Source organism: Pleurodeles waltl, chromosome 6, assembly GCF_031143425.1.
Source record: "Pleurodeles waltl isolate 20211129_DDA chromosome 6, aPleWal1.hap1.20221129, whole genome shotgun sequence".
NCBI classification, from domain to species: Eukaryota; Metazoa; Chordata; class Amphibia; order Caudata; family Salamandridae; genus Pleurodeles; species Pleurodeles waltl.
The window spans coordinates 160354210-160376573 of NC_090445.1; the positions used below are offsets into that span (position 1 = coordinate 160354210).

The window sequence follows — 22364 nt, forward strand, 5'->3', positions numbered from 1 at the left end:
CATTGGCAACAAAGCACATGGTGGTATCTTTGGGTCTAAACCAGCTCACTCTTCTGTTTTCCCTGCACTTTTATTTTCTTATTTGCGTGTCTTCTTCTTCCACCTAAAGGTGCTCAACCAAACTGAGGATCACAGACAGAGAGTCCTGCAGGCCGCAGCAAAGAACATCCGTGTTTGGTTCATCAAAGTGAGGAAGATGAAGGCCATTTACCACACGCTGAATCTGTGCAATATTGATGTCACGCAGAAGTGTCTAATCGCCGAGGTGTGGTGCCCCGTCACAGACCTCGACTCCATACAGTTTGCTCTCCGGAGAGGCACAGTACGTTCTCTGCTACGCTGGCTTATTTCTTTCTCATATCAAGATCAAAGGCTTGCCAATCATTGGGACCGTAATACTAAAATACTGTAATCTCCACTATGATGTTTAGGTCCCAGAGACGATAAGGCCAACCTGCACAAGAAGTGAACAGCATTCAGAAATGAATATAAAAAACAACCCCACATGCATTAAAAATCAAAATCAGTAGGAGAGTGTTCAATCACTTTCTGTACACTGTTACCATGATTGTTTGAGATAATGAAAGTTCCAACAAGTACAGATGCATACCACACTGGAAGTATAAGGCACCCATGCTCTCTTTCTTAATGTGGATGATCTGGGTAGTAAAAACTTGAGAAAAGTATCCACGATAAGGTATGGCATAAAACGTAAATGCCTCCTAGCTGCCTGCAGACCTTTCACCTCCTAAAATCAAGTCCTAAGAAAGTGTTGTGGGTACTGCACAATTCTTTGAAATAGCAACTTGTAGATAGTGCAACTGCTAACTATTGAAGAGTGAAATTTAAACTACACACTAATGGGGTCATTATGACCCTGGCAGTCCGAAGACCTCCAGGTCAAAGGTGGCGGTTTCACCACCAACAGGCTGGAGGTGAAGACAGCCACATTATGAGTGTGGCGGGTTGGTCTCTGCCAACTCGCCACATCTCCACTCATACCGCCATGGCGGTCGAACCAGCTGGGCTGGAGATGAGCATCTCCGACCCGGCGGTCCACAGAAGACCGCCGGCGGTATCAGTAGCCGTCTTTCCACCAGGGTATCCGCAGCAGTAGCACCACCACAAAAACCCTGGCGGAAGGCTACAGATGACAGGGAATTTCTTCCTTGTCAGCGGTAGACTACTCTCCCCCCCAGCAAGCACAAATATCCCCCAAACCCCCTCCAGGTACAGCGTCCCCTGTCTTCCAGGTACAGCACCCCTCCCAATACACAGCCCCCAACCCCCTTCCCTGCATACAAGCACACGCACACAGACACCCACACACACTATACATACACTCATTCACCTACACTTACATATATGCATTCACTCATGCATCCATACTTGCATTCACCTCAGCACTCATACACACATTCAGACATGCATGCACACACCCATCCAAACACGCAGACACACATGCATACACACGCGGACATACACGCATATGCACATGCAGACACAACACCCACTCACGCACACACACATATCCCCTTTCGGACGATCAACTTACCTGGTCCGGGGAGGAGGTCGTCCGGCAGAGAACGGAAAGGGGCGCTGCCACCTCCGGCAGCGCCGCGCCATAAGGACACCGCCACGCTGTATTATTGCACATAATATGGCAGACGGTATCCTACTGTAGGTGCCGGTGGTGGCACCGCCCATGTGCCTCCACCCTCCAGCACAACTACTGCTGGATGTCAGCCCAAAGTGTGGTGGAAATCCAGCAGTACCCGTAATATGATGGCAGTATACCGCCAGCACTGGGGGTCCCCACAGATCTATTTGGTGCATAACTATGGCACACACCAGATGATTTCCTGTAGTTGGATATCTGATTGAAGCAGGGGCAAACTTGTGCTGTCAAGGAATTGTCCACTGCTTTTCTATACTCTGATAGCCTAGTGTTAGTGGTTTGCCCTTTACAGCTCAGGGCTGCTTTAGCCCGGAGTGGCGGTGCTTAAATAGGGACAAGACTTCTGATGCCATGGATTTGCTGTGCGGAGATGACTGATGAATGTCAGCATTTACCCACTGGTATTCGTGGCCTGAAGTCTCAGCAAGGATGTTTTCCTGCCAACTCACAGGGCTGATAAAGTGGCCGCTGTTAGCCCTTCTATCTTTTTAAACATTGCATGCTTGACACTTTATGAAGCTTGCCAAGTAAAAAAAACACTTACTCAAATTAGCAAGATAAATAACCGCCTGTGTATTTTCCCACACACTTGTATTATCTAATACGTTAGTGCATTTGGTGGGAATCTCTGAATCTGAGAGGCAAGCATTGCTCAGTGACAATTTGCAAACCCATGGCTTCTGTCTTTATAGTATTGTAGGGCAAAATAATTTAGGAAAAGTTTTCAACGTAGTACAAGGTGTGTAGATATTTATGTAAAGAATTTATTTTCGACTAGCTGCAAATGTCAAGATAACGATATAGGTTTGGAAGCAAATTTAAGACCATGCCTCGGCTCAAATTGTAGTTTCATGGTGACGTTTATATTCCTTGCTGTTGACAAATCTACCTTTGTGACTACGTCTTCTTTTCAAATAGCTGACGATTGTTTTAATTGAATAATCCCTTCACATTCGAACAGTGACCGCTGCCACACAAAATCATGAAAAAAAGAATTAAGTACGAAGTGTTTTCTTGTATGCTTTAAATAATTTGTAGATCACAAAGAAACTATTATTCTTGATTTTTAAGTCACTGCCTAAAAGTTGTTTAATAGTTGTATTTGTCCTTTTTATGCTTCATCAATACGTTATTTTAAAGATCCTTTTTGCTTTTTTTCATTTACTAGGACCATAGTGGATCTACAGTACCGTCCATTCTCAACAGGATGCAAACCAACCAGACTCCTCCCACCTACAACAAAACCAACAAATTCACATATGGATTTCAGAACCTAGTCGACGCATATGGTATTGGTACATATAGAGAAATCAATCCAGGTGCGTGTATCTTAACTTCCTGCCAATGACTGTGAGGTAAAATGACTGATGCTTTGGATCAAAATCATATGCCAGTTGCATTTGTTTAAAAACGTATTTCCTCTAGGCGGTGTTTTTCTAATTGTAAACACCACCATTTCTTTCTTAAGTAGGTATGGAAATCTCATCAGGGAAAAGATGCCCTGTAATAAAATTTAAAGGCTACTGCCCTCAAGTTCCTCTTCTACAGAAATATCTGGAGCTGTCAGAGTAGACCTGTACATTTTTCATCTCTTTTGCTTAGGTACCAGAGCGGTCTCTCAAGGGAGCATCATCTAAAATAATACTCTAGCTTCCTAGGCAGCGTCCGCAAAAATGTATTCTTTTTTTGTGCACCACAGATGCAACGGATCCAGAGTCTTCACTGAGGTGTTTTACCTATTTTCTCACCTCTTTTGGAAGCATCAGTTATCCATCTTATCTGGTTTCTTGAAGCAGTGTTTGTCTTTCCATCGAATATCAGCAGCCAGATTTGAAGAAGCATTCTCTGATTACTACTGAGTGTGAGGAGCCACAGACAGCTTGTATCTACATTTCCGTGGTGGTTGACCTCCACCTGGCTGCATCATGCTTGGTACCATCTATTTATGTATATTTGTTTTAAAGATGTGTTTATTAAAGAAAATCCAGCACTAAGGACCACAGTTTACCAACCAGATTTGGAACAAAAAAGCATATACCTTAGAAAAGTGTATCAAGGCAATAAGTATAATATTATTGTCTCACCTGTGCTGTCCATATCGTTTTCTTGTCTGAGAGTCTCCCGCACAAGGAATGGATGCCTACAAAAGAGGGGTACGGATAAAAGAGGCTCCAAATAAACTTTACAAACCTTAGCCAAGAGCTACAACTGCATTTATCACCATTGATGTAACTGCTTCCCCTGTCCTGGCAATGTCCCTGTCCTGTAGACGAAATGCACTCAAAAAAAGGGATTCAGGTGGTGCACCCTCAAAGGGTAAGTCCCCGGCGTAAGCAACTCCACACCATGCCTTTGTCAGTTCTTCCAGAGAGGCCTGGATTATGTTCTTGTGAGTAAAAACTGTACGTTTCGCTTGTCAAACACTCAAGGTCTAAGCTCCTTATTGATATCCTAGAGCTCATATCTCTTCATTTGTGTTTCTCTGACCAGGACCTGAAAGCTAATGAGCAGAGCACCACCATGATTATCTTTTTATGGATTGCAGCCGTATGATATCTCATGGTCTTCTGTGAGACCGACTTCGCTGTGACAGTTACTGCAGTTCTGGGTCCTCCTCATGGGGAATGGACATACTGTTCAGAACTTAATACTGATTGCTGCTCACTCCACAAATGCTCTGTCTTTAGTAGGTCCAAGCTTCTGCTTAGTCAGATTCTTGTCATCTAAAATCATAACAGATATGCTATGCGTCCAGCATGTGGAAAAATATGTTAATTATCATTTGATGGTTGATTAAATAACTGGGCACAGATATAGCTTGTTGAAGTACTCAAAAGTTCAGAAATCCTATAAGACACTTTAACAATGATTGTTTGGTGTCCTATTTTAAGATGTCTTGTCATCAATGTTGTAATTTAACATGTCATGTGTGATGTAATGTAGCATCGTCTTAACCTTTGGTCTTTTCAGTATACATGATTTTTTCAGTGTAGATATGCGTATATATATATATATATATATATATATGTGTGTTTGTTGGCATGTGTAGCTGCAGATACACATGCTGTGCATTATCCTGCCATCTAGTGTTGGGCTCGGAGTGTTACAAGTTGTTTTTCTTCAAAGAAGTCTTTTTCGAGTCACAGGACCGAGTGACTCCTCCCTTTCGGCTCCATTGCGCACGGACGTGTTCCTCTTCGCTCCGTATTTCGAATCGGGAAAGTTAGCAAAATTATCGAAAATTTGACGGTATTGTTATCGCTCGGTACCGGGTTAGTGTTAGTGAATCGGCACCGACATCAAGACCGCTTCGGCGGCCCTTCGGGGCTTCCACTGTTCACCGAGGCCTGGTCGGCCCGACCACACCCATCGTCCCAGACTAATGGACTGGACCCCCTTCTGTTTCTGTCCTAAGTGTCACGCAAAGTATCCTTATACAGACCAGCACCAGGTCTGTAATCTGTGTTTATCACCTGAACACAGAGAGGATACTTGCGAGGCTTGCCGAGCGTTCCGATTGAAAAAGACCTTGAGGGATCGACGCGCAAGAAGACTACAAATGGCGTTGAGACCGAAAGAACAGCTCGACGTCGGAGAGGAGGAAATTATCTCCATCCAAAAGACGGACTCGGATGAATCCGAATGTGAACGACCCTCGACGGTGCAACGAACCGCGAGTAAACCTGCCCCGTCCAAAACTCAGGGTCACACCAAAACATATAAGGCCATGGGGACACCACCGCCAGCAGGCCATGGCTCAACCCACCGAAAGGAAGGTGACCAAACATAGGCACCGAAAAAGGCCAAAGAACTGCCAAAGACTTCCGACTCTGGTCGAGAATCCGGCACCGAGAGTTCGAATCGACCAAACCACGTAAAATCTCCTCAGAACCGAAAAAGACTGTACCAACTGATACCTCGGTACTGAAAAAAACGGCCTCAGAGCCGAAAAGAAGCTCTTATACAGAAGAGCAAGGACTTTCCAGCCAGCTCAAGGAAAGACATCGATTTGAGCAAGAATTATGTATGGAAGAGCCTGACCATACACAACGGCGGTTGCACATTCAAAAAGGGACTGGCAAGATACAGACTTTACCTCCACTCAAATCAAAAAGGAAACTCACCACAACCGTCCCCACCTCACTCACCACAATTGTCACCAGTGGGAACGGCTATAATGCAGTCACTCACACATACTGGGATGTCACAGGATGATGCTGATGCATGGGACTTATATGATCCACCAGTATCGGATAACAGTCCAGAATGTTATCCAACAAAGCCGTCACCACCAGAAGACAGTACTGCATATACGCAGGTACTAACCAGGGCAGCTACGTTCCACAACGTAGCAATGCACACAGAGCCAGTGGAGGATGACTTCCTTTTTAGCACTCTGGCATCCACCCACGCTTCCTATCAGAGTCTGCCGATGCTCCCGGGCATGCTCAAGCACGCGCAACAGGTCTTCCAGGAGCCTGTTAAGGGAAGAGCTATCACGCCTAGAGTTGAGAAGTACAAACCTCCCCCAACAAATCCTGTGTTCATAACACAGCAACTTACACCGGACTCAGTAGTTGTAGGGGTGGCAAGGAAAAGGGCAAACTCTCAATCGTCAGGAGACGTGCCACCAACTGACAAAGAGAGTAGAAAATTTGACGCAGTGGGCAAGCGAGTGGCAGCACAAGCAGCCAATCAGTGGCGAATAGCAAATTCACAAGCCCTACTTGCACACTACGACAGGGCACACTGGGACGAGATGCAAGACATCATACAGCACTTGCCCAAAGATCACCAAAAATGTGCCCAACAAGTAGTGGAAGAGGGACAGGCCATATCTAATATCCAGATAAGGTCCGCAATAGACTCGGCAGACACGGCAGCATGGACTGGCAGCACGGCTGTGACCATTCGCAGACATGCATGGCTGAGAAATTCTGGGTTCAAGTCAGAGATCCAACAAGCGGTGTTAAATATGCTGTTTAATCAAAAACAGTTGTTTGGGCCGGAAGTCGATACAGCCATCGAAAAAATGAAAAAAGACACGGACACGGCCAAAGCCATGGGCGCGCTCTTTTCCCCACAAGTCAGAGGCACCTTTAGGAAACCACAATTCAGAGGAGGATTTTGGCAACAAACATCTGAGCCTTCCACCTCTCAAACCAGACCCACCTATCAGGCACAATACCAAAGGGGAGGGTTTTGTGGTTCCTATAGAGGACAATTCCCAAGAGGAAGGGGAAAATTCCAAACAACCAAACCAAGCCAGACAATGCAGTGACTTCAATGTCACAACACCCCAACACTTGTCACCAGTGGGGGGGAGGCTAACCACATACTACCAAAACTGGACACATATTACCACAGACGCATGGGTCCTATCAATTATCCAACATGGTTATTGCATAGAATTCACGAGATTCCCGCCAGATGTGCCACCCAAAACGCACAGACTGTCCCAACAACACTTAGACCTATTACAAATAGAGGTCCAAGCACTACTACAAAAACAAGCAATAGAGCTCGTACCCAGTCATCAAAAAGGAACAGGTGTCTACTCACTATATTTCCTGATTCCAAAAAAGGACAAAACGTTAAGACCTATCTTAGATCTCAGAACACTGAATCTCTTAATCAAATCAGACCACTTCCACATGGTAACATTTCAAGACGTAGCTCCCTTATTAAAATAGGAGGAATACATGACAACATTGGATCTCAAGGATGCACATTTCCACATACCCATCCATCCTTCTCACAGAAAATACTTAAGGTTTGTAATGCACGGCATACACTATCAATTCAAAGTGCTACAGTTTGGAATAACAAGAGCCCCAAGGGTATTCACAACATGCCTAGCAGTAGTAGCCGCTCACATAAGGAGACCACACATGCACGTATTCCCATATTTAGACGACTGGCTAATAAAAACCAACACTCAACAACAGTGAAACTCTACACAAACTGGGGTTCTCTATAAATTACCAGAAATCACATATGCAACCATCCCAAATACAACAATACTTGGGAGCAACACACAACACACAAAGGAAAATTGCCACTCCAAGTCCACAAAGAGTCCAATCGTTCCAAAATGTAAGATCAAGCATACAACCGAACTAACACTATACGGTAAGGTTTGTAATGAAACTCCTAGGCATGATGTCCTCATGCATAGCCATTGTCCCAAATGCAAGATTACACATGCGGCCCTTACAACAGTGCCTAGCAAAACAATGGACACAAGCACAGGGTCAACTTCAAGATCTAGTGTTGATAGACCGCCAAACACACTCCTCGCTACAATGGTGGAACCCTATAAATTTAAACAAAGGGCGGCCATTTCAAGACCCAGTGCCTCAAGCAGTTATCACAATAGATGCTTCCATGGTGGGGTGGGGAGCACACCTCAACAATCACAGCATACAGGGTCAATGGGACAATCAACAAAAACAACTTCACATAAATCACTTGGAACTGCTAGCGGTTTTTCTAGTATTAAAAGCATTTCAACCACTAGTAGCCCACAAACACATTCTTGTCAAGACAGACAACATGACAACAATGTACTATCTCAACAAACAAGGGGGGACACACTCGTCACAACTGTTCCTCTTAGCACAAAAGATTTGGCATTGGGCAATTCACAACCACATTCGCCTATTAGCACAATACATACCAGGCATTCAGAATCAGTTAGCCGACAATCTCAGTCGAGATCACCAGCAAACTCACGAATGGGAAATACATCCCCAGATCCTACAGGATCACTTCCACCGCTGGGGAACACCAAACATAGACCTATTCGCAACAAAAGAAAACGCGAAATGCCAAAATTTGCGTCCAGGTACCCACACCCTCAGTCCAAGGGCAATGCACTATGGATCAGTTGGTCAGGGATATTTGCTTACACTTTTCCCCCCTCTCCCAGTCATTCCTTATCTGGTCAACAAACTAAGTCAAAAGAAACTCAAACTAATACTCATAGCACCAACCTGGGCTCGCCAACCGTGGTACACAACACTGTTGGACTTATCAGTAGTACCCCACATCAAACTACCAAACAGACCAGGGGGGTCATTATGACCCTGGCGGAAGGCGGAGAAGCGGCGGTAAGACCGCCAACAGGCTGGCGGTCTTTTTTTTTGTATTATGACCGCCATGGTCATCCGCCGCTTCTCCGTTCCGCCCGCCCGCGTAAGGAATGACTTACTTGGGGTCTTCAGCCCGGCGGCCATCACAATACCGCCGCCGGTATTTTGACCTGGCTTACCGCCGTGGATTTCCTGCGGTAGGAATCGCCATGAAATCCATGGCGGTAAGCACTATCAGTGCCAGGGAATTCCTTCCCTGGCACTGTTAGGGGTCTCCACCCACCCCCCACCCCCACTCCGACTCCCTCCCCTACACCCCCTGCCACCCCCCAAAGTGGCAGGGCCCCCCTCCCCACCCCGACCCCCAACATCACATCACATCACAGCACTCACACACACACACGACACGCACGCAGGCACCACCAACACACACACACACACACACGCACACACACTGAGATACATGCCTACATCCACGCACTCAGTCAGACACGCACACCCATATACAAACATACACGCACACATCCATCCATACAGACATACACGCACTCATTCCCACAACACGCAACACCCCCGCAACCATACACGCACTCACACACCCCCTCTACATACACACACGCACACCCCCATGCACCCACACAACACCCCTCAACCCCCACCCCTAACGGACGATCGACTTACCTGTTCCGTCGATCCTCCGGGAGGGGACGGGAGCCATGGGGGCTGCTCCGCCGACACCACACCGCCAACAGAACTCCGCCGCGCCGAATCACAGGACGTGATTCGCTGGGCGGTGTTCTGTTGGCGTGGCGGTGGAGGTGGAGCAACCTCCACTTCCCCGCCACCCACCAGTACCGCTGTTGGCGGCTCTCTGTCCTAAAAAGGACGGAGAGCAGCCAACAGTCATAATACGCCGAGCGGCAAACCGCCACTACTGGTGGTCTTCCGCACGGCGGTCCCTCGGCGGTCTTGAAAAAAGACCGCCGAGGTTGTAATGACCACCAAGATCTGTTAACACAACACAAACAACAGATCAGACACTCGAATCCAGCATCGCTCAATATAGCAATTTGGCTCCTGAAGTCTTAGAATTCGGGCATTTAAATCTTACACAAGAGTGTATGGATCTCACTAAACAGCAGAGAAAACCTACAACAAGACATTGTTACTCAAACAAGTGGAAAAGATTTGTTTGCTACTTCCACACTAATCAAATTCAACCACTACATGCCTCCACAAAGGACATTGTAAGCTATTTATTACACTTACAAAAGTCTAATCTAGCATTTTCTTCCATTAAAATCCATCTCACTGCAATATCTGCCTATCTGCAGATTACACATACAACATCACTTTTTAGAATCCTAGTCATTAAAGTATTTATGGAGGGACTAAAAAGAATCATACCCCCAAGGGCACCACCAGTACCTTCGTGGAACCTTAATATTGTATTAACACGACTTGTGGGCCCACCATTCGTATCCATGCATTCTTGTCATATGCAATATCTGACTTGGAAAGTAGCTTTTCTAATAGCTATCACATCACTTAGAAGAGTAAGTGAAATACAAGCATTTACTATTCAAGAACCCTTTATACAAATACATAAACATAAAGTGGTTCTCAGTACCAATCCAAAATTCTTACCAAAGGTCATATCACCATTCCACCTAAACCAAACAGTGGAACTCCCAGTCTTCTTTCCGCAACCAGACTCAGTAGCTGAAAAGGCCTTGCATACATTAGACATAAAAAGAGCACTAATGTATTACACTGACAGAACGAAACTATTTCGAAAAACAAAACAATTGTTTGTAGCTTTCCAAAAACCTCATGCAGGTAATCCTATATCCAAACAAAGCATTGCCAAATGGATAGTTAAATGTATTCAAACTTGCTATATTAAAGCAAAAAGAGAATTACCTATTACACCAAGAGCACATTTCACAAGAAGAAAGGCGCCACAATGGCTTTTCTTGGAAATATACCTATGACAGAAATTTGTAAGGCAGCCACCTGGTCTACGCCTCATACATTTACTAAACATTACTGTGTAGATGTGTTAGCAACACAACAAGCCACAATAGGACAGGCTGTATTAAGAACATTATTTCAGACAACTTCAACTCCTACAGGCTAAACCACCGCTTTTTGGGGAGATTACTGCTTGATAGTCTATGCACAGCATGTGTATCTGCAGCTACACATGCCACCGAACGGAAAATGTCACTTACCCAGTGTACATCTGTTCGTGGCATGAGACACTGCAGATTCACATGCGCCCTCCCACCTCCCCGGTAGCCTGTAGCCGTTTTTAGTTGCATGAAAATTGAAAATATGTAAATAAATATTATTTTAATAGACATTAGGTACATGCATTACTACTCCATTGCATGGGCACCTCTAGTATACTCAAAACTCCTACCTCACCCTCTGCGGTGAAAACAATCTAAGATGGAGTCGACGCCCATGCGCAATGGAGCCGAAAGGGAGGAGTCACTCGGTCCCGTGACTCGAAAAAGACTTCTTTGAAGAGAAACAACTTGTAACACTCCGAGCCCAACACTAGATGGCAGTATAATGCACAGCATGTGAATCTGTAGAGTCTCATGCCATGAACGGATGTACACTAGGTAAGTGACATTTTCCTTATATATGCACACACACACACACACACGTGCATATATTTATATAGATAGACATATGTAGATATACTTTGAAGTTTAAAACATTTAATTGATTTTATTTTGTATTTATTTTAATTAATATTATTTTCTGTAAGGTATTATATTAATGCCCTGCTTCCATTATTTTCTATTGAAGTCTGTGAATCGCCGCCATATGTGGTCTTAGACCTAATCTAAAGTTGGGCTAGAGCACATTTACTACGGTTTTGTGATCTTTAGGGCTGAACTGTGGTAACTTTAGCAGTGTAGTTTATGATTAGCAATGTTCTTAATTTTTTGTGGAAGCACATCTTGTCCTGAACCCTTCCTTTCCCCTCTCTAAAAGTCTCCTTAAATGTCTTTAATACCTTCCCATTTAGTAGTAAGTATTGCCCATTGTCCAGCCACTCCCCAGGTTCCTCCAACATTTACAACAAAAACATGCGCTGATGTGTGCAGAGATCTCCACACTCAAAAGGTAGGAGAGGCTGAAGTGGAGTTTTCTGCATAAAGGACAAACAGCAGAGTGTTAATGCAATTAGAAAGTTGTGGATGACTATGAACACAGCCTTTCACCTACAGCATGTGTTTCCTTTTGTCTTATATACAGCCCCATACACAGTCATCACATTTCCTTTTTTGTTCGCTGTGATGTTTGGTGACTTCGGCCATGGCATTCTGATGACCCTCTTTGCGGTTTGGATGGTGGTTCGAGAGAGTCGTATTTTATCGCAGAAGAGTGACAATGAGGTAAAGATAAATACTGAATTGTAGTAAATGTACCCCAAAATAACTGTTTTGATTAGTCACAGTTGTGAAAACTAAGAATGTTTGTGCTTGGGATGATAAAGGGTGTAATTCATAAAGCTTTGACCTCAATAAGCATAGTTTATTTGGAACGAGATGAAATTAAGTCACACAACTCACAGGTGATTAACAAACCAAACGTCTGTTACACAAGGACATTCCAAAATATCTGTGTTACTCGTGTATAACTTTCTAACAAGAGGGATATGTGTAGGTGTCAAGAGATGGGGTGTAACTAATATAGGCAGTGCTAGTGCAGCATTCAAGAACATGGAAATGAAAAGTTAACCAGTGTCCACAAACAAGGGCAACATTCTATTTAGTTGTGAAATGCACTTTTGCAGTTTTCAGGAATGACTTACTTGGGGTCTCTAGCAGACGCCCCATACTGCAGGAGGTTTGTTTCAGTAAAACAACAAGCACTGGCAAAGTCAGTGGTTGATTGGACAATATTTTTGCATTGGTTGCTGGTGTCGCCATCACTTATCTGGTAGAGATTCATTATGAGAAGTATGTTAATCCTGATGAGGCAAATAACAGCTGTTCATCAGATTGTTATTTACCCTGACATCTTGCCACCTGAAAGTAGGTGAAATGTGCAGGGTAAAAATTGGTGTAAACACTCAGGATTTGGTGTGGGAACGGATCATTAGGAGTATTTCTCCCCCTTTCCCAGAATTACTGATGCCACCAGTATTGATAACACTGGGTGTTGGTGGGGTGGAGTGAGATGTTTCCTCTTTGCCATATAGCTTACCAAAGTAGGTAGTGCTGAGATATTTTAATTTTGTTTCTTGGAAGGTTAAGTCCTTTATAAAGTCTCATAATTAAATTGATTTTTGACCATAAGCCAGTAGGTTTGGGTTTTGCTGCAGATATCTGATTTTGATCATTTTGGTTGCAGATTGTGCTCCTCCTGGGGCTGTCTCAGCTTGTATCCTTCTTTTAATTGATAAAATGATCAGTCTTACTTTGTGATAATTATAACTTTGGCTACATGTAATGTTTTTAAGGTGTAAACACCTGATACTAAGCTTTACCTGAAGACCTAAAATTATTGTAAATAGATTAGTGCAGGACATATAATTACATATGTGCTAACACCTTCTTCTTACCACCTGTTGACCCACGCTTTCTCCTTCTTTGGGGTTAGTTGTTCACAATGATCTTCAGTGGCCGATACATCATCCTGCTGATGGGTGTGTTCTCCATGTACACTGGCCTCATCTACAATGACTGCTTTTCAAAAGCTCTGAACATGTTTGGGTCTTCCTGGAGCGTCCGTCCTATGTTCACATTATCTGACTGGTCGTAAGTACTGAAAATAATCTTTTAATGTGAAGAGTTTGTTATTCCTGTCTATTTTTTTTAAAAGGTTTGTGGCCATCAAACTGTCAGCCCCACACATGATTACCCCCCAACTGCTCCCCCCCACACACTTGCCCTATTCTAAGCCTTCTTGCCATCCAGTTTCTAAAGAGTACAGAGAATGAATGGTACCTCTCGTGGGCACGATGTGTATAAATCTCAAGTTGCCCACCTGTCTGATGGATCTTCAAATTCTGTAGCTAATTATGTGGTTGGGTGGAGTAGGGGCAGTGTTCCTTTGCATGAGTTGTGAAGTGTGTCACAGTGTATTTTATGGGCTTTGAGCTTTAATCGTATGATTCTAGTTGTAAATGTATCTGCAACCTCCATAGTCCTCCTTAGTCACCTACTCTTATTTATCAGCTCAAAAAGACTATGATTAATGCACATGACGGAGACACTGTTCTACTGTCAGTGGGATCCTTTGCTGGCTCAGTCTACCTATCTTTATGAATATCTTTGTGAAAAGTGTATATTAGTCAGTTCACATTTTCATATATGATTAACAGGGTCTGCTTTTTTGTTTTGAACTGGTCCCTTGTTCATTTTTTCCTGGGCTTTGTGGCTGCATCTTCAACTGTTCCTATTCCCAATTGAATTTTTTTCTGAGCATGTCTAGTGCTTTTAACTCATTCTGACATGAGCAGTAAAAACATTTTCTGTATATGTTGCATTTCTCCTGTAGCCCTGTACCTTTTTTGGAACATGGAACTAGTTTTTGAAGCAGGTTCATGCAAAAAAAAGAACTTTATTTCTAATGCACTGTTCCAACTCTCTTTTTCTTTCATTTTACAATTTCACCATATAAAACTAAGGGCTATTAAGAGTTTTTGTTTTTTTTAGGCTTTCAAAATACATGTTCAGCATATCAAGAAAGAGCGGTCCAAAATTCCTCTTCTTCCAAAATCAAACATCTTTTTATGCTTGAATCCCAAAACAAGAACATCCACTTTAAAAAGGTTCTCCTTGATTACAAGTTTGTACAGCTACTTTGACCAGGATCGAATTTGTCACCTACAGCTAGGCATACTACTTCCAGATCATGGTTGCATGTAAATATAATTGAGGGATGTGTTTTGTGCTTGTAGGGAGGAAACTCTACAAGGGAACCATGTGCTCCAGTTGAATCCAAATATTACAGGCGTGTTCAATGGGCCATACCCTTTTGGTATTGATCCGGTAAGAATGGATTTTTCTGTTTTCTTGTGTCTCTTCCAAAGAGTAAAGTCTTTTAAAAAGTGAATAAAAATATATGTTATATACATAACTATACGAGTGTGAAGTATGACAGACTGGGTGCATTTTGTCTTCATAAAAGCTTAATTAGTCGTGTTTTTCACTTGTGAATCAGAATGTCCACAAGCCAGCAATGCTCAATTAACTTATCCCTGGTTGTAAACTTAATTCAGCAGAACAAAAATTAAGCTAGTGATTGTACTAAAAGTATGTTTGTTTGCCTTTTTATAAATTCATGATGGGTGTCTGTGTCCTGTTTTTAGTGGGAACTCTGCAAAATTTATGTTTTCACTAATTATTGGTTAATAGTGTGTCCTGAGTCTCATTGAATCTGCTTATTTGCATGTATAGGGTTTTTTGTTTACTTGTTTTGAGTTCCATGAATGTCCATACTCGTAGTGGTGTCTAAGTTTCAGGAAAACAAACACCAGCAAGAACCTTAGCTAATTTAATTTCAAAGAAAGAATGGATGTTGCGTTTTTCAAAATTCCTTAGTATATCTAGCAAAATATCAGTGCCCACCCATCCCATGATTCTCTAACAGCTTCTTTACCCTGGAGTTGAAACACATTAAACAAGGCCTTATGTACAGCATTTGGTATAAATGCTTTCTTCTCATCATCCCTCCATCATGAAACTGTCCACTATATATGGGGACAGCTCAGATCCTACAAACACCAATTTAGATACCAACATTATTTCTTAAGTACACCCACCAAGAGATGGTGGGATAGAAAAATAAACAGTTAATTTGAAAAGTAAATGAAAATAACACCAGAAATGTGGTAACTGTTAAAGTTTCACAGTTTGTATAATTTTTTTTTTGTTTTTTAAATTGGCAACATCGTTTTACCTGTAGAGGTAATGTTCTGGAGCATCTGGACAGGGTACCTACCTCTGCATCGGGAATCAAAGAGACTGGGCCGACTTGGGAAGAAGATGCTTTCTTCCTCCAGTCTGGCGTTGTGGTCAGTGAACACTGCATGACTTTTGGGCCATTATACTCGCTCCCTGTGGGATACGGTCACCCAAGTCTTGCTGCAGATACCGTAGGAGGCCCGGACTATCAACTCCCAAGTAGTTGCTGATCTGAGAGATGCAGCGAAGTTCACTATTCGATGTGGGCTCGACACAACCAACTTTCTGGGTAGATTGGTTGCATCGAAGGTTGCCTTGAGGCTCCACATCTGGTTTCTCGGGGAATGCCCAACAGACCCTAATGGACATGCCCTTTGATGGCACCCGTCTCTTTAGAAACAAGGTGGATTCGGTGCTTTAGAGGTTCCAGGGCTCCCAGGCTATGGCTCGGTCTCTCGGCCTTTCGACTGCCCCACGTCCCCAACAGTCAACCTTTCACCCCTTTCATGACCATGGAAGGGGCTCCCTGAGGCATCCCTTTCCCAGCCACCGTGTCCCACATGCTGTTCAGCCCCTGCGTGGCTTGGAACACAGAATCCCACTGGCTTGTGGGACAGGGAACCAGATGTGATGTCTGCCCAGTCCACCCCCACTCCTGCTGCAGCCTGCAAGTCTTACTAGTCCGACCCCCTATCCCAGGCCTGTTGGCAGCTGGATTCGCCATCACCTGCCCCACTGGGAATCCATCACTACGGACAGGTGGGTTTTGCAGATCGTCCGAAGGGGCCACTCTCTCCCCTTCGAATCTGCACCTGCGACAATGGCTCCATCCTACGGCCACTTATTGGAGGGTCATCTTGCACTTCTCCGCGAGGAAGTAGTGGCTCTCTTGGACAAGGGAGCCATAGAGTGGGTTCCTGCGCCAGAAGTAGGTTGTGGTTGTTAGTCCCACCACTTTCTGGTGCCCAAAAAGGACAAGGGCTTACGTCCTATCCTAGACCTTCGGGCCCTCAACCTCTTCCTCCAAAAGGAGAAGTTCAAAATGCTCACCCTGGCTCAGGTCCTGTCTACCTTGGACCCGGGAGACTGGATGGTAGCGCTGGACTTGCAGGCTGTTTATTTCCATATCCCTGTCTTCCCTGCCCACAGATGTTACCTACGGTTCGTGGTAGGTCACGAGCACTTTTAACTTACCGTGCTTCCCTGTGATCTTACCAGTGCCCCTCGGGTGTTCACAAAAGTGATGGTGGTGGTTGCAGCTCATCTGCACAGGTTGGGGGTTTCAGTCTTCCACTACCTCTACGACTGGCCGTTGAGGGTGGACATGCCCCAGAAGGTCGTCTCCCACCTTCAGACTACGGCGAATCTCCTGCACATGCTGGGGTTCATTATAAACATGCCGAAGTCACACCTAACTCCCTCTCAGACTCTCCCTTTCATCGGAGCTGTTCTGGAAACAGTGCAGTTTTGGGACTATCCTCCCAAAAGCGAGCCCAGGGTATTCAGGCTATGATTCTGATATTTCAGCCTCTGTCCTGGGTTTTGGTGAGAATGACTGTGAGGCTGCTGGGCTTCATGGCCTCCTGTATCCTGCTTGTGACACATGCCAGATGTCATATGCAGGCTCTGCAGTGGGACTTGAATTTCCAGTGGGCGCAGCATCAGGGGAATCTCTCTGACATGGTCCAGATCTCAGAGGGGACTGTGAAAGACCTGCAGTGGGGGCTTTTGAATCAGGATTGGGTCAATGGCAGATCCCTCTCCGTTTCCCTCCCAGATCTGACAGTAGTGACAGACCTGTCACTCCTGGGACGGGGTGGCCACATGGAAGTCGGAGATTAGAGGTCTCTGGTCTCTGGCAGAGTCTGGACTCCACATCAATCTTTTGGAGCTCTTGGCGACCAGGCTTGCATTAAAAGAATTCCTTCCCTCTCTCAAAGGGAAAGTGGTGCAGGTGTTCACGAACAACACTACTGCCATGTGGTAGTGCAACAAACGGGGCTGAGTGGGGTCCTGGACCCTTTTTCAGGAGGCTCTGCACCTCTGGACATGGCTGGCACATCCGGGCATCACCCTGGTGGCTCAACATCTGGTGGGCTCTCTCAACGTCAGAGCAGACAAACTCAGCGGTCTATGCATAGCCGATCACAAATGGCGTCTCCATCCAGAGGTGGCACAAGGTCTCTTTCAGCAGTGGGGAGAGCCTTTGTTAGATCTGTTTGCCTCCGCAGAGAACACGCATTGTCAGCTGTTTTGCACGTTGGAGTTTCCACTCACTCGGCAACGCTTTTCGTCTCGAGTGGAACTTCGGCCTCCTATACGACTTTCCGCCTATACCACTTCTGTCCAGAGTTTTTAAGAAGATCAAGAATGACTGCGCCCAAGTAATCCTGGTGGCTCCGGACTGGGCACGGAGAGTCTGGTATCCAGAGCTCCTGAGCATGGCCACAGATCTTCCAGTAAGTCTGCCTCTTCGGGAGGATCTTCTGTCGCAGCAGCAGGGGACGGTTCTCCACCGAACCTGTCCAATCTTCGCCTTCATGCGCTGAGATTGAGCGGTGGCAGTTGACGGCTTTTGACCTTCCACTCGAAGTCTTTGATGTTATCTTGGCAGGTAGGCGTCCCTCTTCCAAAACAGTATACGCCTGTCGGCATACATTTGTAGCATGGTGTACTAACAAGTCTGTTGATCCCCCTCTTTACTCCTCTCTCTGAGGTTTTGTTCATTCTTTTGTTAGCCCAGCAGGCTTTGCTTCGGGCACCCTTAAAGGTTACTTATCGACTATCTCAGCTTTCCTTAGATTGCCTGATCAACCTTCCCTTTTTAAGTCTCCTATTGTTGGTAGATTCCTTAAGGGACTCGCCCATTTGTTTCCTCCCACTCCGTTTATCATGCCTCAGTGAGACCTCAATCTTGTCCTTACTTGTTGATGTGTGCTCCTTTTGAGTCGTTACATAATTGTCATTATGGCTCCTTACTTTCAAAACTGTTTTTCTTGTTGACATCACCTCTGCTCGCAGAGTGAGAGCGCTTCAGGCTCTTTCTTCAAATCCCCCATTTTTGTCTGTGCACCCTGACATAGTGGTGTTACGCACTAGAGCCTCATTCTTCCCAAAATAGTAACGCCTTTCCATGGAAGCCAGTCCATCACTTTGCCTACTTTTTACACACCTCCACATCCTTCTCAAGAAGAAGAGACTCCATCGCCTGGATCCAAAAAGAGCGTTGGCGTTCTACCTAAATCATACTAAAGATTTCCGGGTGGACAATCAACTCTTTGTTGGATATGTGGGTGCGAAGAAAGGGAAGGCGGTGCAAAAGCGTACCGTCTCACGATGGGTACTAATTTGCATCAAAATGTGCTCCGCTTTGGCAAAGTAGCAACCCCCTGAGGGCTTGCACGCTCATTCCACCAGAGCAACTGCTGCTACCACAGTTAGTACACGGAGTTCCTGTCCTGGATACCTGCCAGGCAACAACGTGAGCATCCCTGCATGTTTACAGGTCCTCCGAGATGGCCACTTTGGTTGTTCTGTCCTACAGGACTTTCTAGTATGATCTTGGTTTGCAGCCCACTACTGAGGATGGCATTGCTTGGGTATCTATTCTAAGCTAAGGAATCCACAACTAGAAGTCTCTATCAGATGAACAAGTTACTTACCTTCGGTAACAGTTTATCTGGTAGAGACATTCGAATTGCAGATTCCTTACCGACCCACCCATCCTCCCCGCTTGCAAACTGATTTCTAGGGAATGGGATTCCCTATTAAGGGCCTTAGCTTTCGTACACCATTTTCAGTGTTCTTCACGGCTCTGCGCTTTGGAGTGGAAATTCATGAAAAGAAACTGATGTCACCACGCAGAGGCGGCGTCTGTGTACGACTTCCGATGTCATCACGGCGACCACGCTGCCGCCCGCAGAGTTAAACAACGCCACCTAACAACGAGTAAGGGTACCGCTCAAAGAAAAATCTCTGGATCCAGTCTGACGTCTAGGTGAAGTTCTAAGGTAAAGAATCTGCAAGTAGAATATTGCCCTCATTACAACCCTGGCGGTAAATGCCGCCCACCGCCGTGCTGACGGCCGCCAAGATACCGTGACCCCGGCAGTATTCCGCTACCGGTATTATGTCTCTACCAGTTAAATCATTACCAATGTCAAGAAAATCATTCTTTATTGCTTCATGAGACTGAGATAGTGCGAATGCACCCAATTTAGAAGTAAACCGACTCCCTCTGCTATATATCCGTATTGTAGTTATGAAACATTTGATTCCTGTAACAGGTTCTGCAGAGTTTCTACATGTATTAACAAACAAGGAAGTAAATGTGATCCTGTAGGAAAGTGCCACTGTTGGCATGGTCCCCCCCCCCCCCCCCCCACACACACCTTTTGCCTAGTGTTGATGCCATTTTGTTATTGAAAGTCGGACCCTGCTAACCAGGCCCCAGCACCAGTGTTTTTCCCCTAAAACTGTACCTTTGTTTCCACAATTAGCAAATCCGGTGGGAAAATTATGGAAAACAGGGAGGAGTGACCTGCCCAGCCAGGACCACCCCATAGGTGTTCAGAGCTGAGGTGAGCCCCTCCCTGCAGAATCCTCCATCTTGGTTTGGAGGACAGAGACCAATAGGGATAGGAATGTGCCCCCCCCTCCCTAAAGGGAGTGGGCACAAGGAGGGTGTAGCCACCCTCAGGGACAGTAGCCATTGGCTACTGCCATCTGATCCCTAACACGCCCTTAAATCTAGGATTTAAGGACCTACCTGTACCCAGCTCACCAGATTCCTGGCGACCTACAAGAAGAAGGACTGCTAAGCTGAAAACCCCAGCATAGAAGGAGGATGACAACTGCTTTGGCCCCAGCCCTACCGGCCTGTCTCTTGCTTCAAAGAATCTGCAAAAAGACCAGCGACGTATCCAGCAGGCCCAGCGATCCCTGCCAACTTCAGGGGACTGCCTTGCACCCAAAAGGACCAAGAACTCCCAAGAACAGCAGCTCTGTCTGAAGAAACCTACAACCAAAGACTCCCGCCTCACTCTGGATGCGTGAGCCTTGACCCCTGTGCACCCGACGCCAATGACCCGTGTCCAGGTGGTACACCCAGCAAGAGAGGGTCCCCGGGCGATTGCGAGCAAGTGCCCACCCTGAGTTGACCTCTCCACCCCTCCACAACAACACCCACAGAGGGAATTGCGAGGACCCCCGTGACTGTGGCCTCCAGACGAAGATATCCTATGCCTAAAGGACATACTGCACCCGCAGCCCCCAGGCCTTGGAGAATCCGACCCCCGGTGCCTCATCATTCAGCAGGCGGCCCTCCTCTCTGTCCGACAGGTGGTGTGCCCGATAACACCTGTAAGGAAATGCCTCCTTGGCATGGTTGCCCCCTGACTTTTTGCCTTTGCTGATGCTATGTTTACAATTGAAAGTGTGCTGAGGCCTGCTAACCAGGCCCCAGCACCAGTGTTCTTTCCCTAACCTGTACTTTTGTATCCACAATTGGCAGACCCTGGCATCCAGATAAGTCCCTTGTAACTGGTACTTCTAGTACCAAGGGCCCTGATGCCAAGGAAGGTCTCTAAGGGCTGCAGCATGTCTTATGCCACCCTGGAGACCTCTCACTCAGCACAGACACACTGCTTGCCAGCTTGTGTGTGCTAGTGAGGACAAAACGAGTAAGTCGACATGGCACTCCCCTCAGGGTGCCATGCCAGCCTCTCACTGCCTATGCAGTATAGGTAAGACACCCCTCTAGCAGGCCTTACAGCCCTAAGGCAGGGTGCACTATACCATAGGTGAGGGTACCAGTGCATGAGCATGGTACCCCTACAGTGTCTAAACAAAACCTTAGACATTGTAAGTGCAGGGTAGCCATAAGAGTATATGTTCTGGGAGTTTGTCAAACACGAACTCCACAGCACCATAATGGCTACACTGAAAACTGGGAAGTTTGGTATCAAACTTCTCAGCACAATAAATGCACACTGATGCCAGTGTACATTTTATTGCAAAATACACCCCAGAGGGCACCTTAGAGGTGCCCCCTGAAACTTAACCGACTGTCTGTGTAGGCTGACTAGTTCCAGCAGCCTGCCACACCAGAGACATGTTGCTGGCCCCATGGGGAGAGTGCCTTTGTCACTCTGAGGCCAGTAACAAAGCCTGCACTGGGTGGAGATGCTAACACCTCCCCCAGGCAGGAGCTGTGACACCTGGCGGTGAGCCTCAAAGGCTCACCCCTTTGTCACAGCCCAGCAGGGCACTCCAGCTTAGTGGAGTTGCCCGCCCCCTCCGGCCACGGCCCCCACTTTTGGCGGCAAGGCTGGAGGGAACAAAGAAAGCAACAAGGAGGAGTCACTGGCCAGTCAGGACAGCCCCTAAGGTGTCCTGAGCTGAAGTGACTCTAACTTTTAGAAATCCTCCATCTTGCAGATGGAGGATTCCCCCAATAGGGTTAGGATTGTGACCCCCTCCCCTTGGGAGGAGGCACAAAGAGGGTGTACCCACCCTCAGGGCTAGTAGCCATTGGCTACTAACCCCCCAGACCTAAACACGCCCTTAAATTTAGTGTTCGATGGCATCTGTCGCTGTAGATACGCATGTTCTGCAATAGCTCGCCATCTGGTGTTGGGCCGGAGTGTTACAAGTTGT

General features: G+C 45.8%; 1 protein-coding gene across 4 annotated transcripts in view; it reads left to right on the plus strand.

The window, feature by feature from the left end:
• The window catches only part of ATP6V0A1 (ATPase H+ transporting V0 subunit a1), a 221698-nt gene that overhangs the window by 71236 nt on the left and 128098 nt on the right, over window positions 1-22364 (plus strand). For all 4 annotated transcript variants that reach the window (XM_069237704.1, XM_069237705.1, XM_069237706.1 and 1 more), the window contains exons 10-14: window positions 110-322; window positions 2847-2997; window positions 12049-12188; window positions 13399-13556; window positions 14702-14792. In XM_069237704.1, coding sequence (XP_069093805.1) covers window positions 110-322; window positions 2847-2997; window positions 12049-12188; window positions 13399-13556; window positions 14702-14792 — 753 coding nt within the window. The remainder of the gene's footprint in view (window positions 1-109; window positions 323-2846; window positions 2998-12048; window positions 12189-13398; window positions 13557-14701; window positions 14793-22364) is intronic.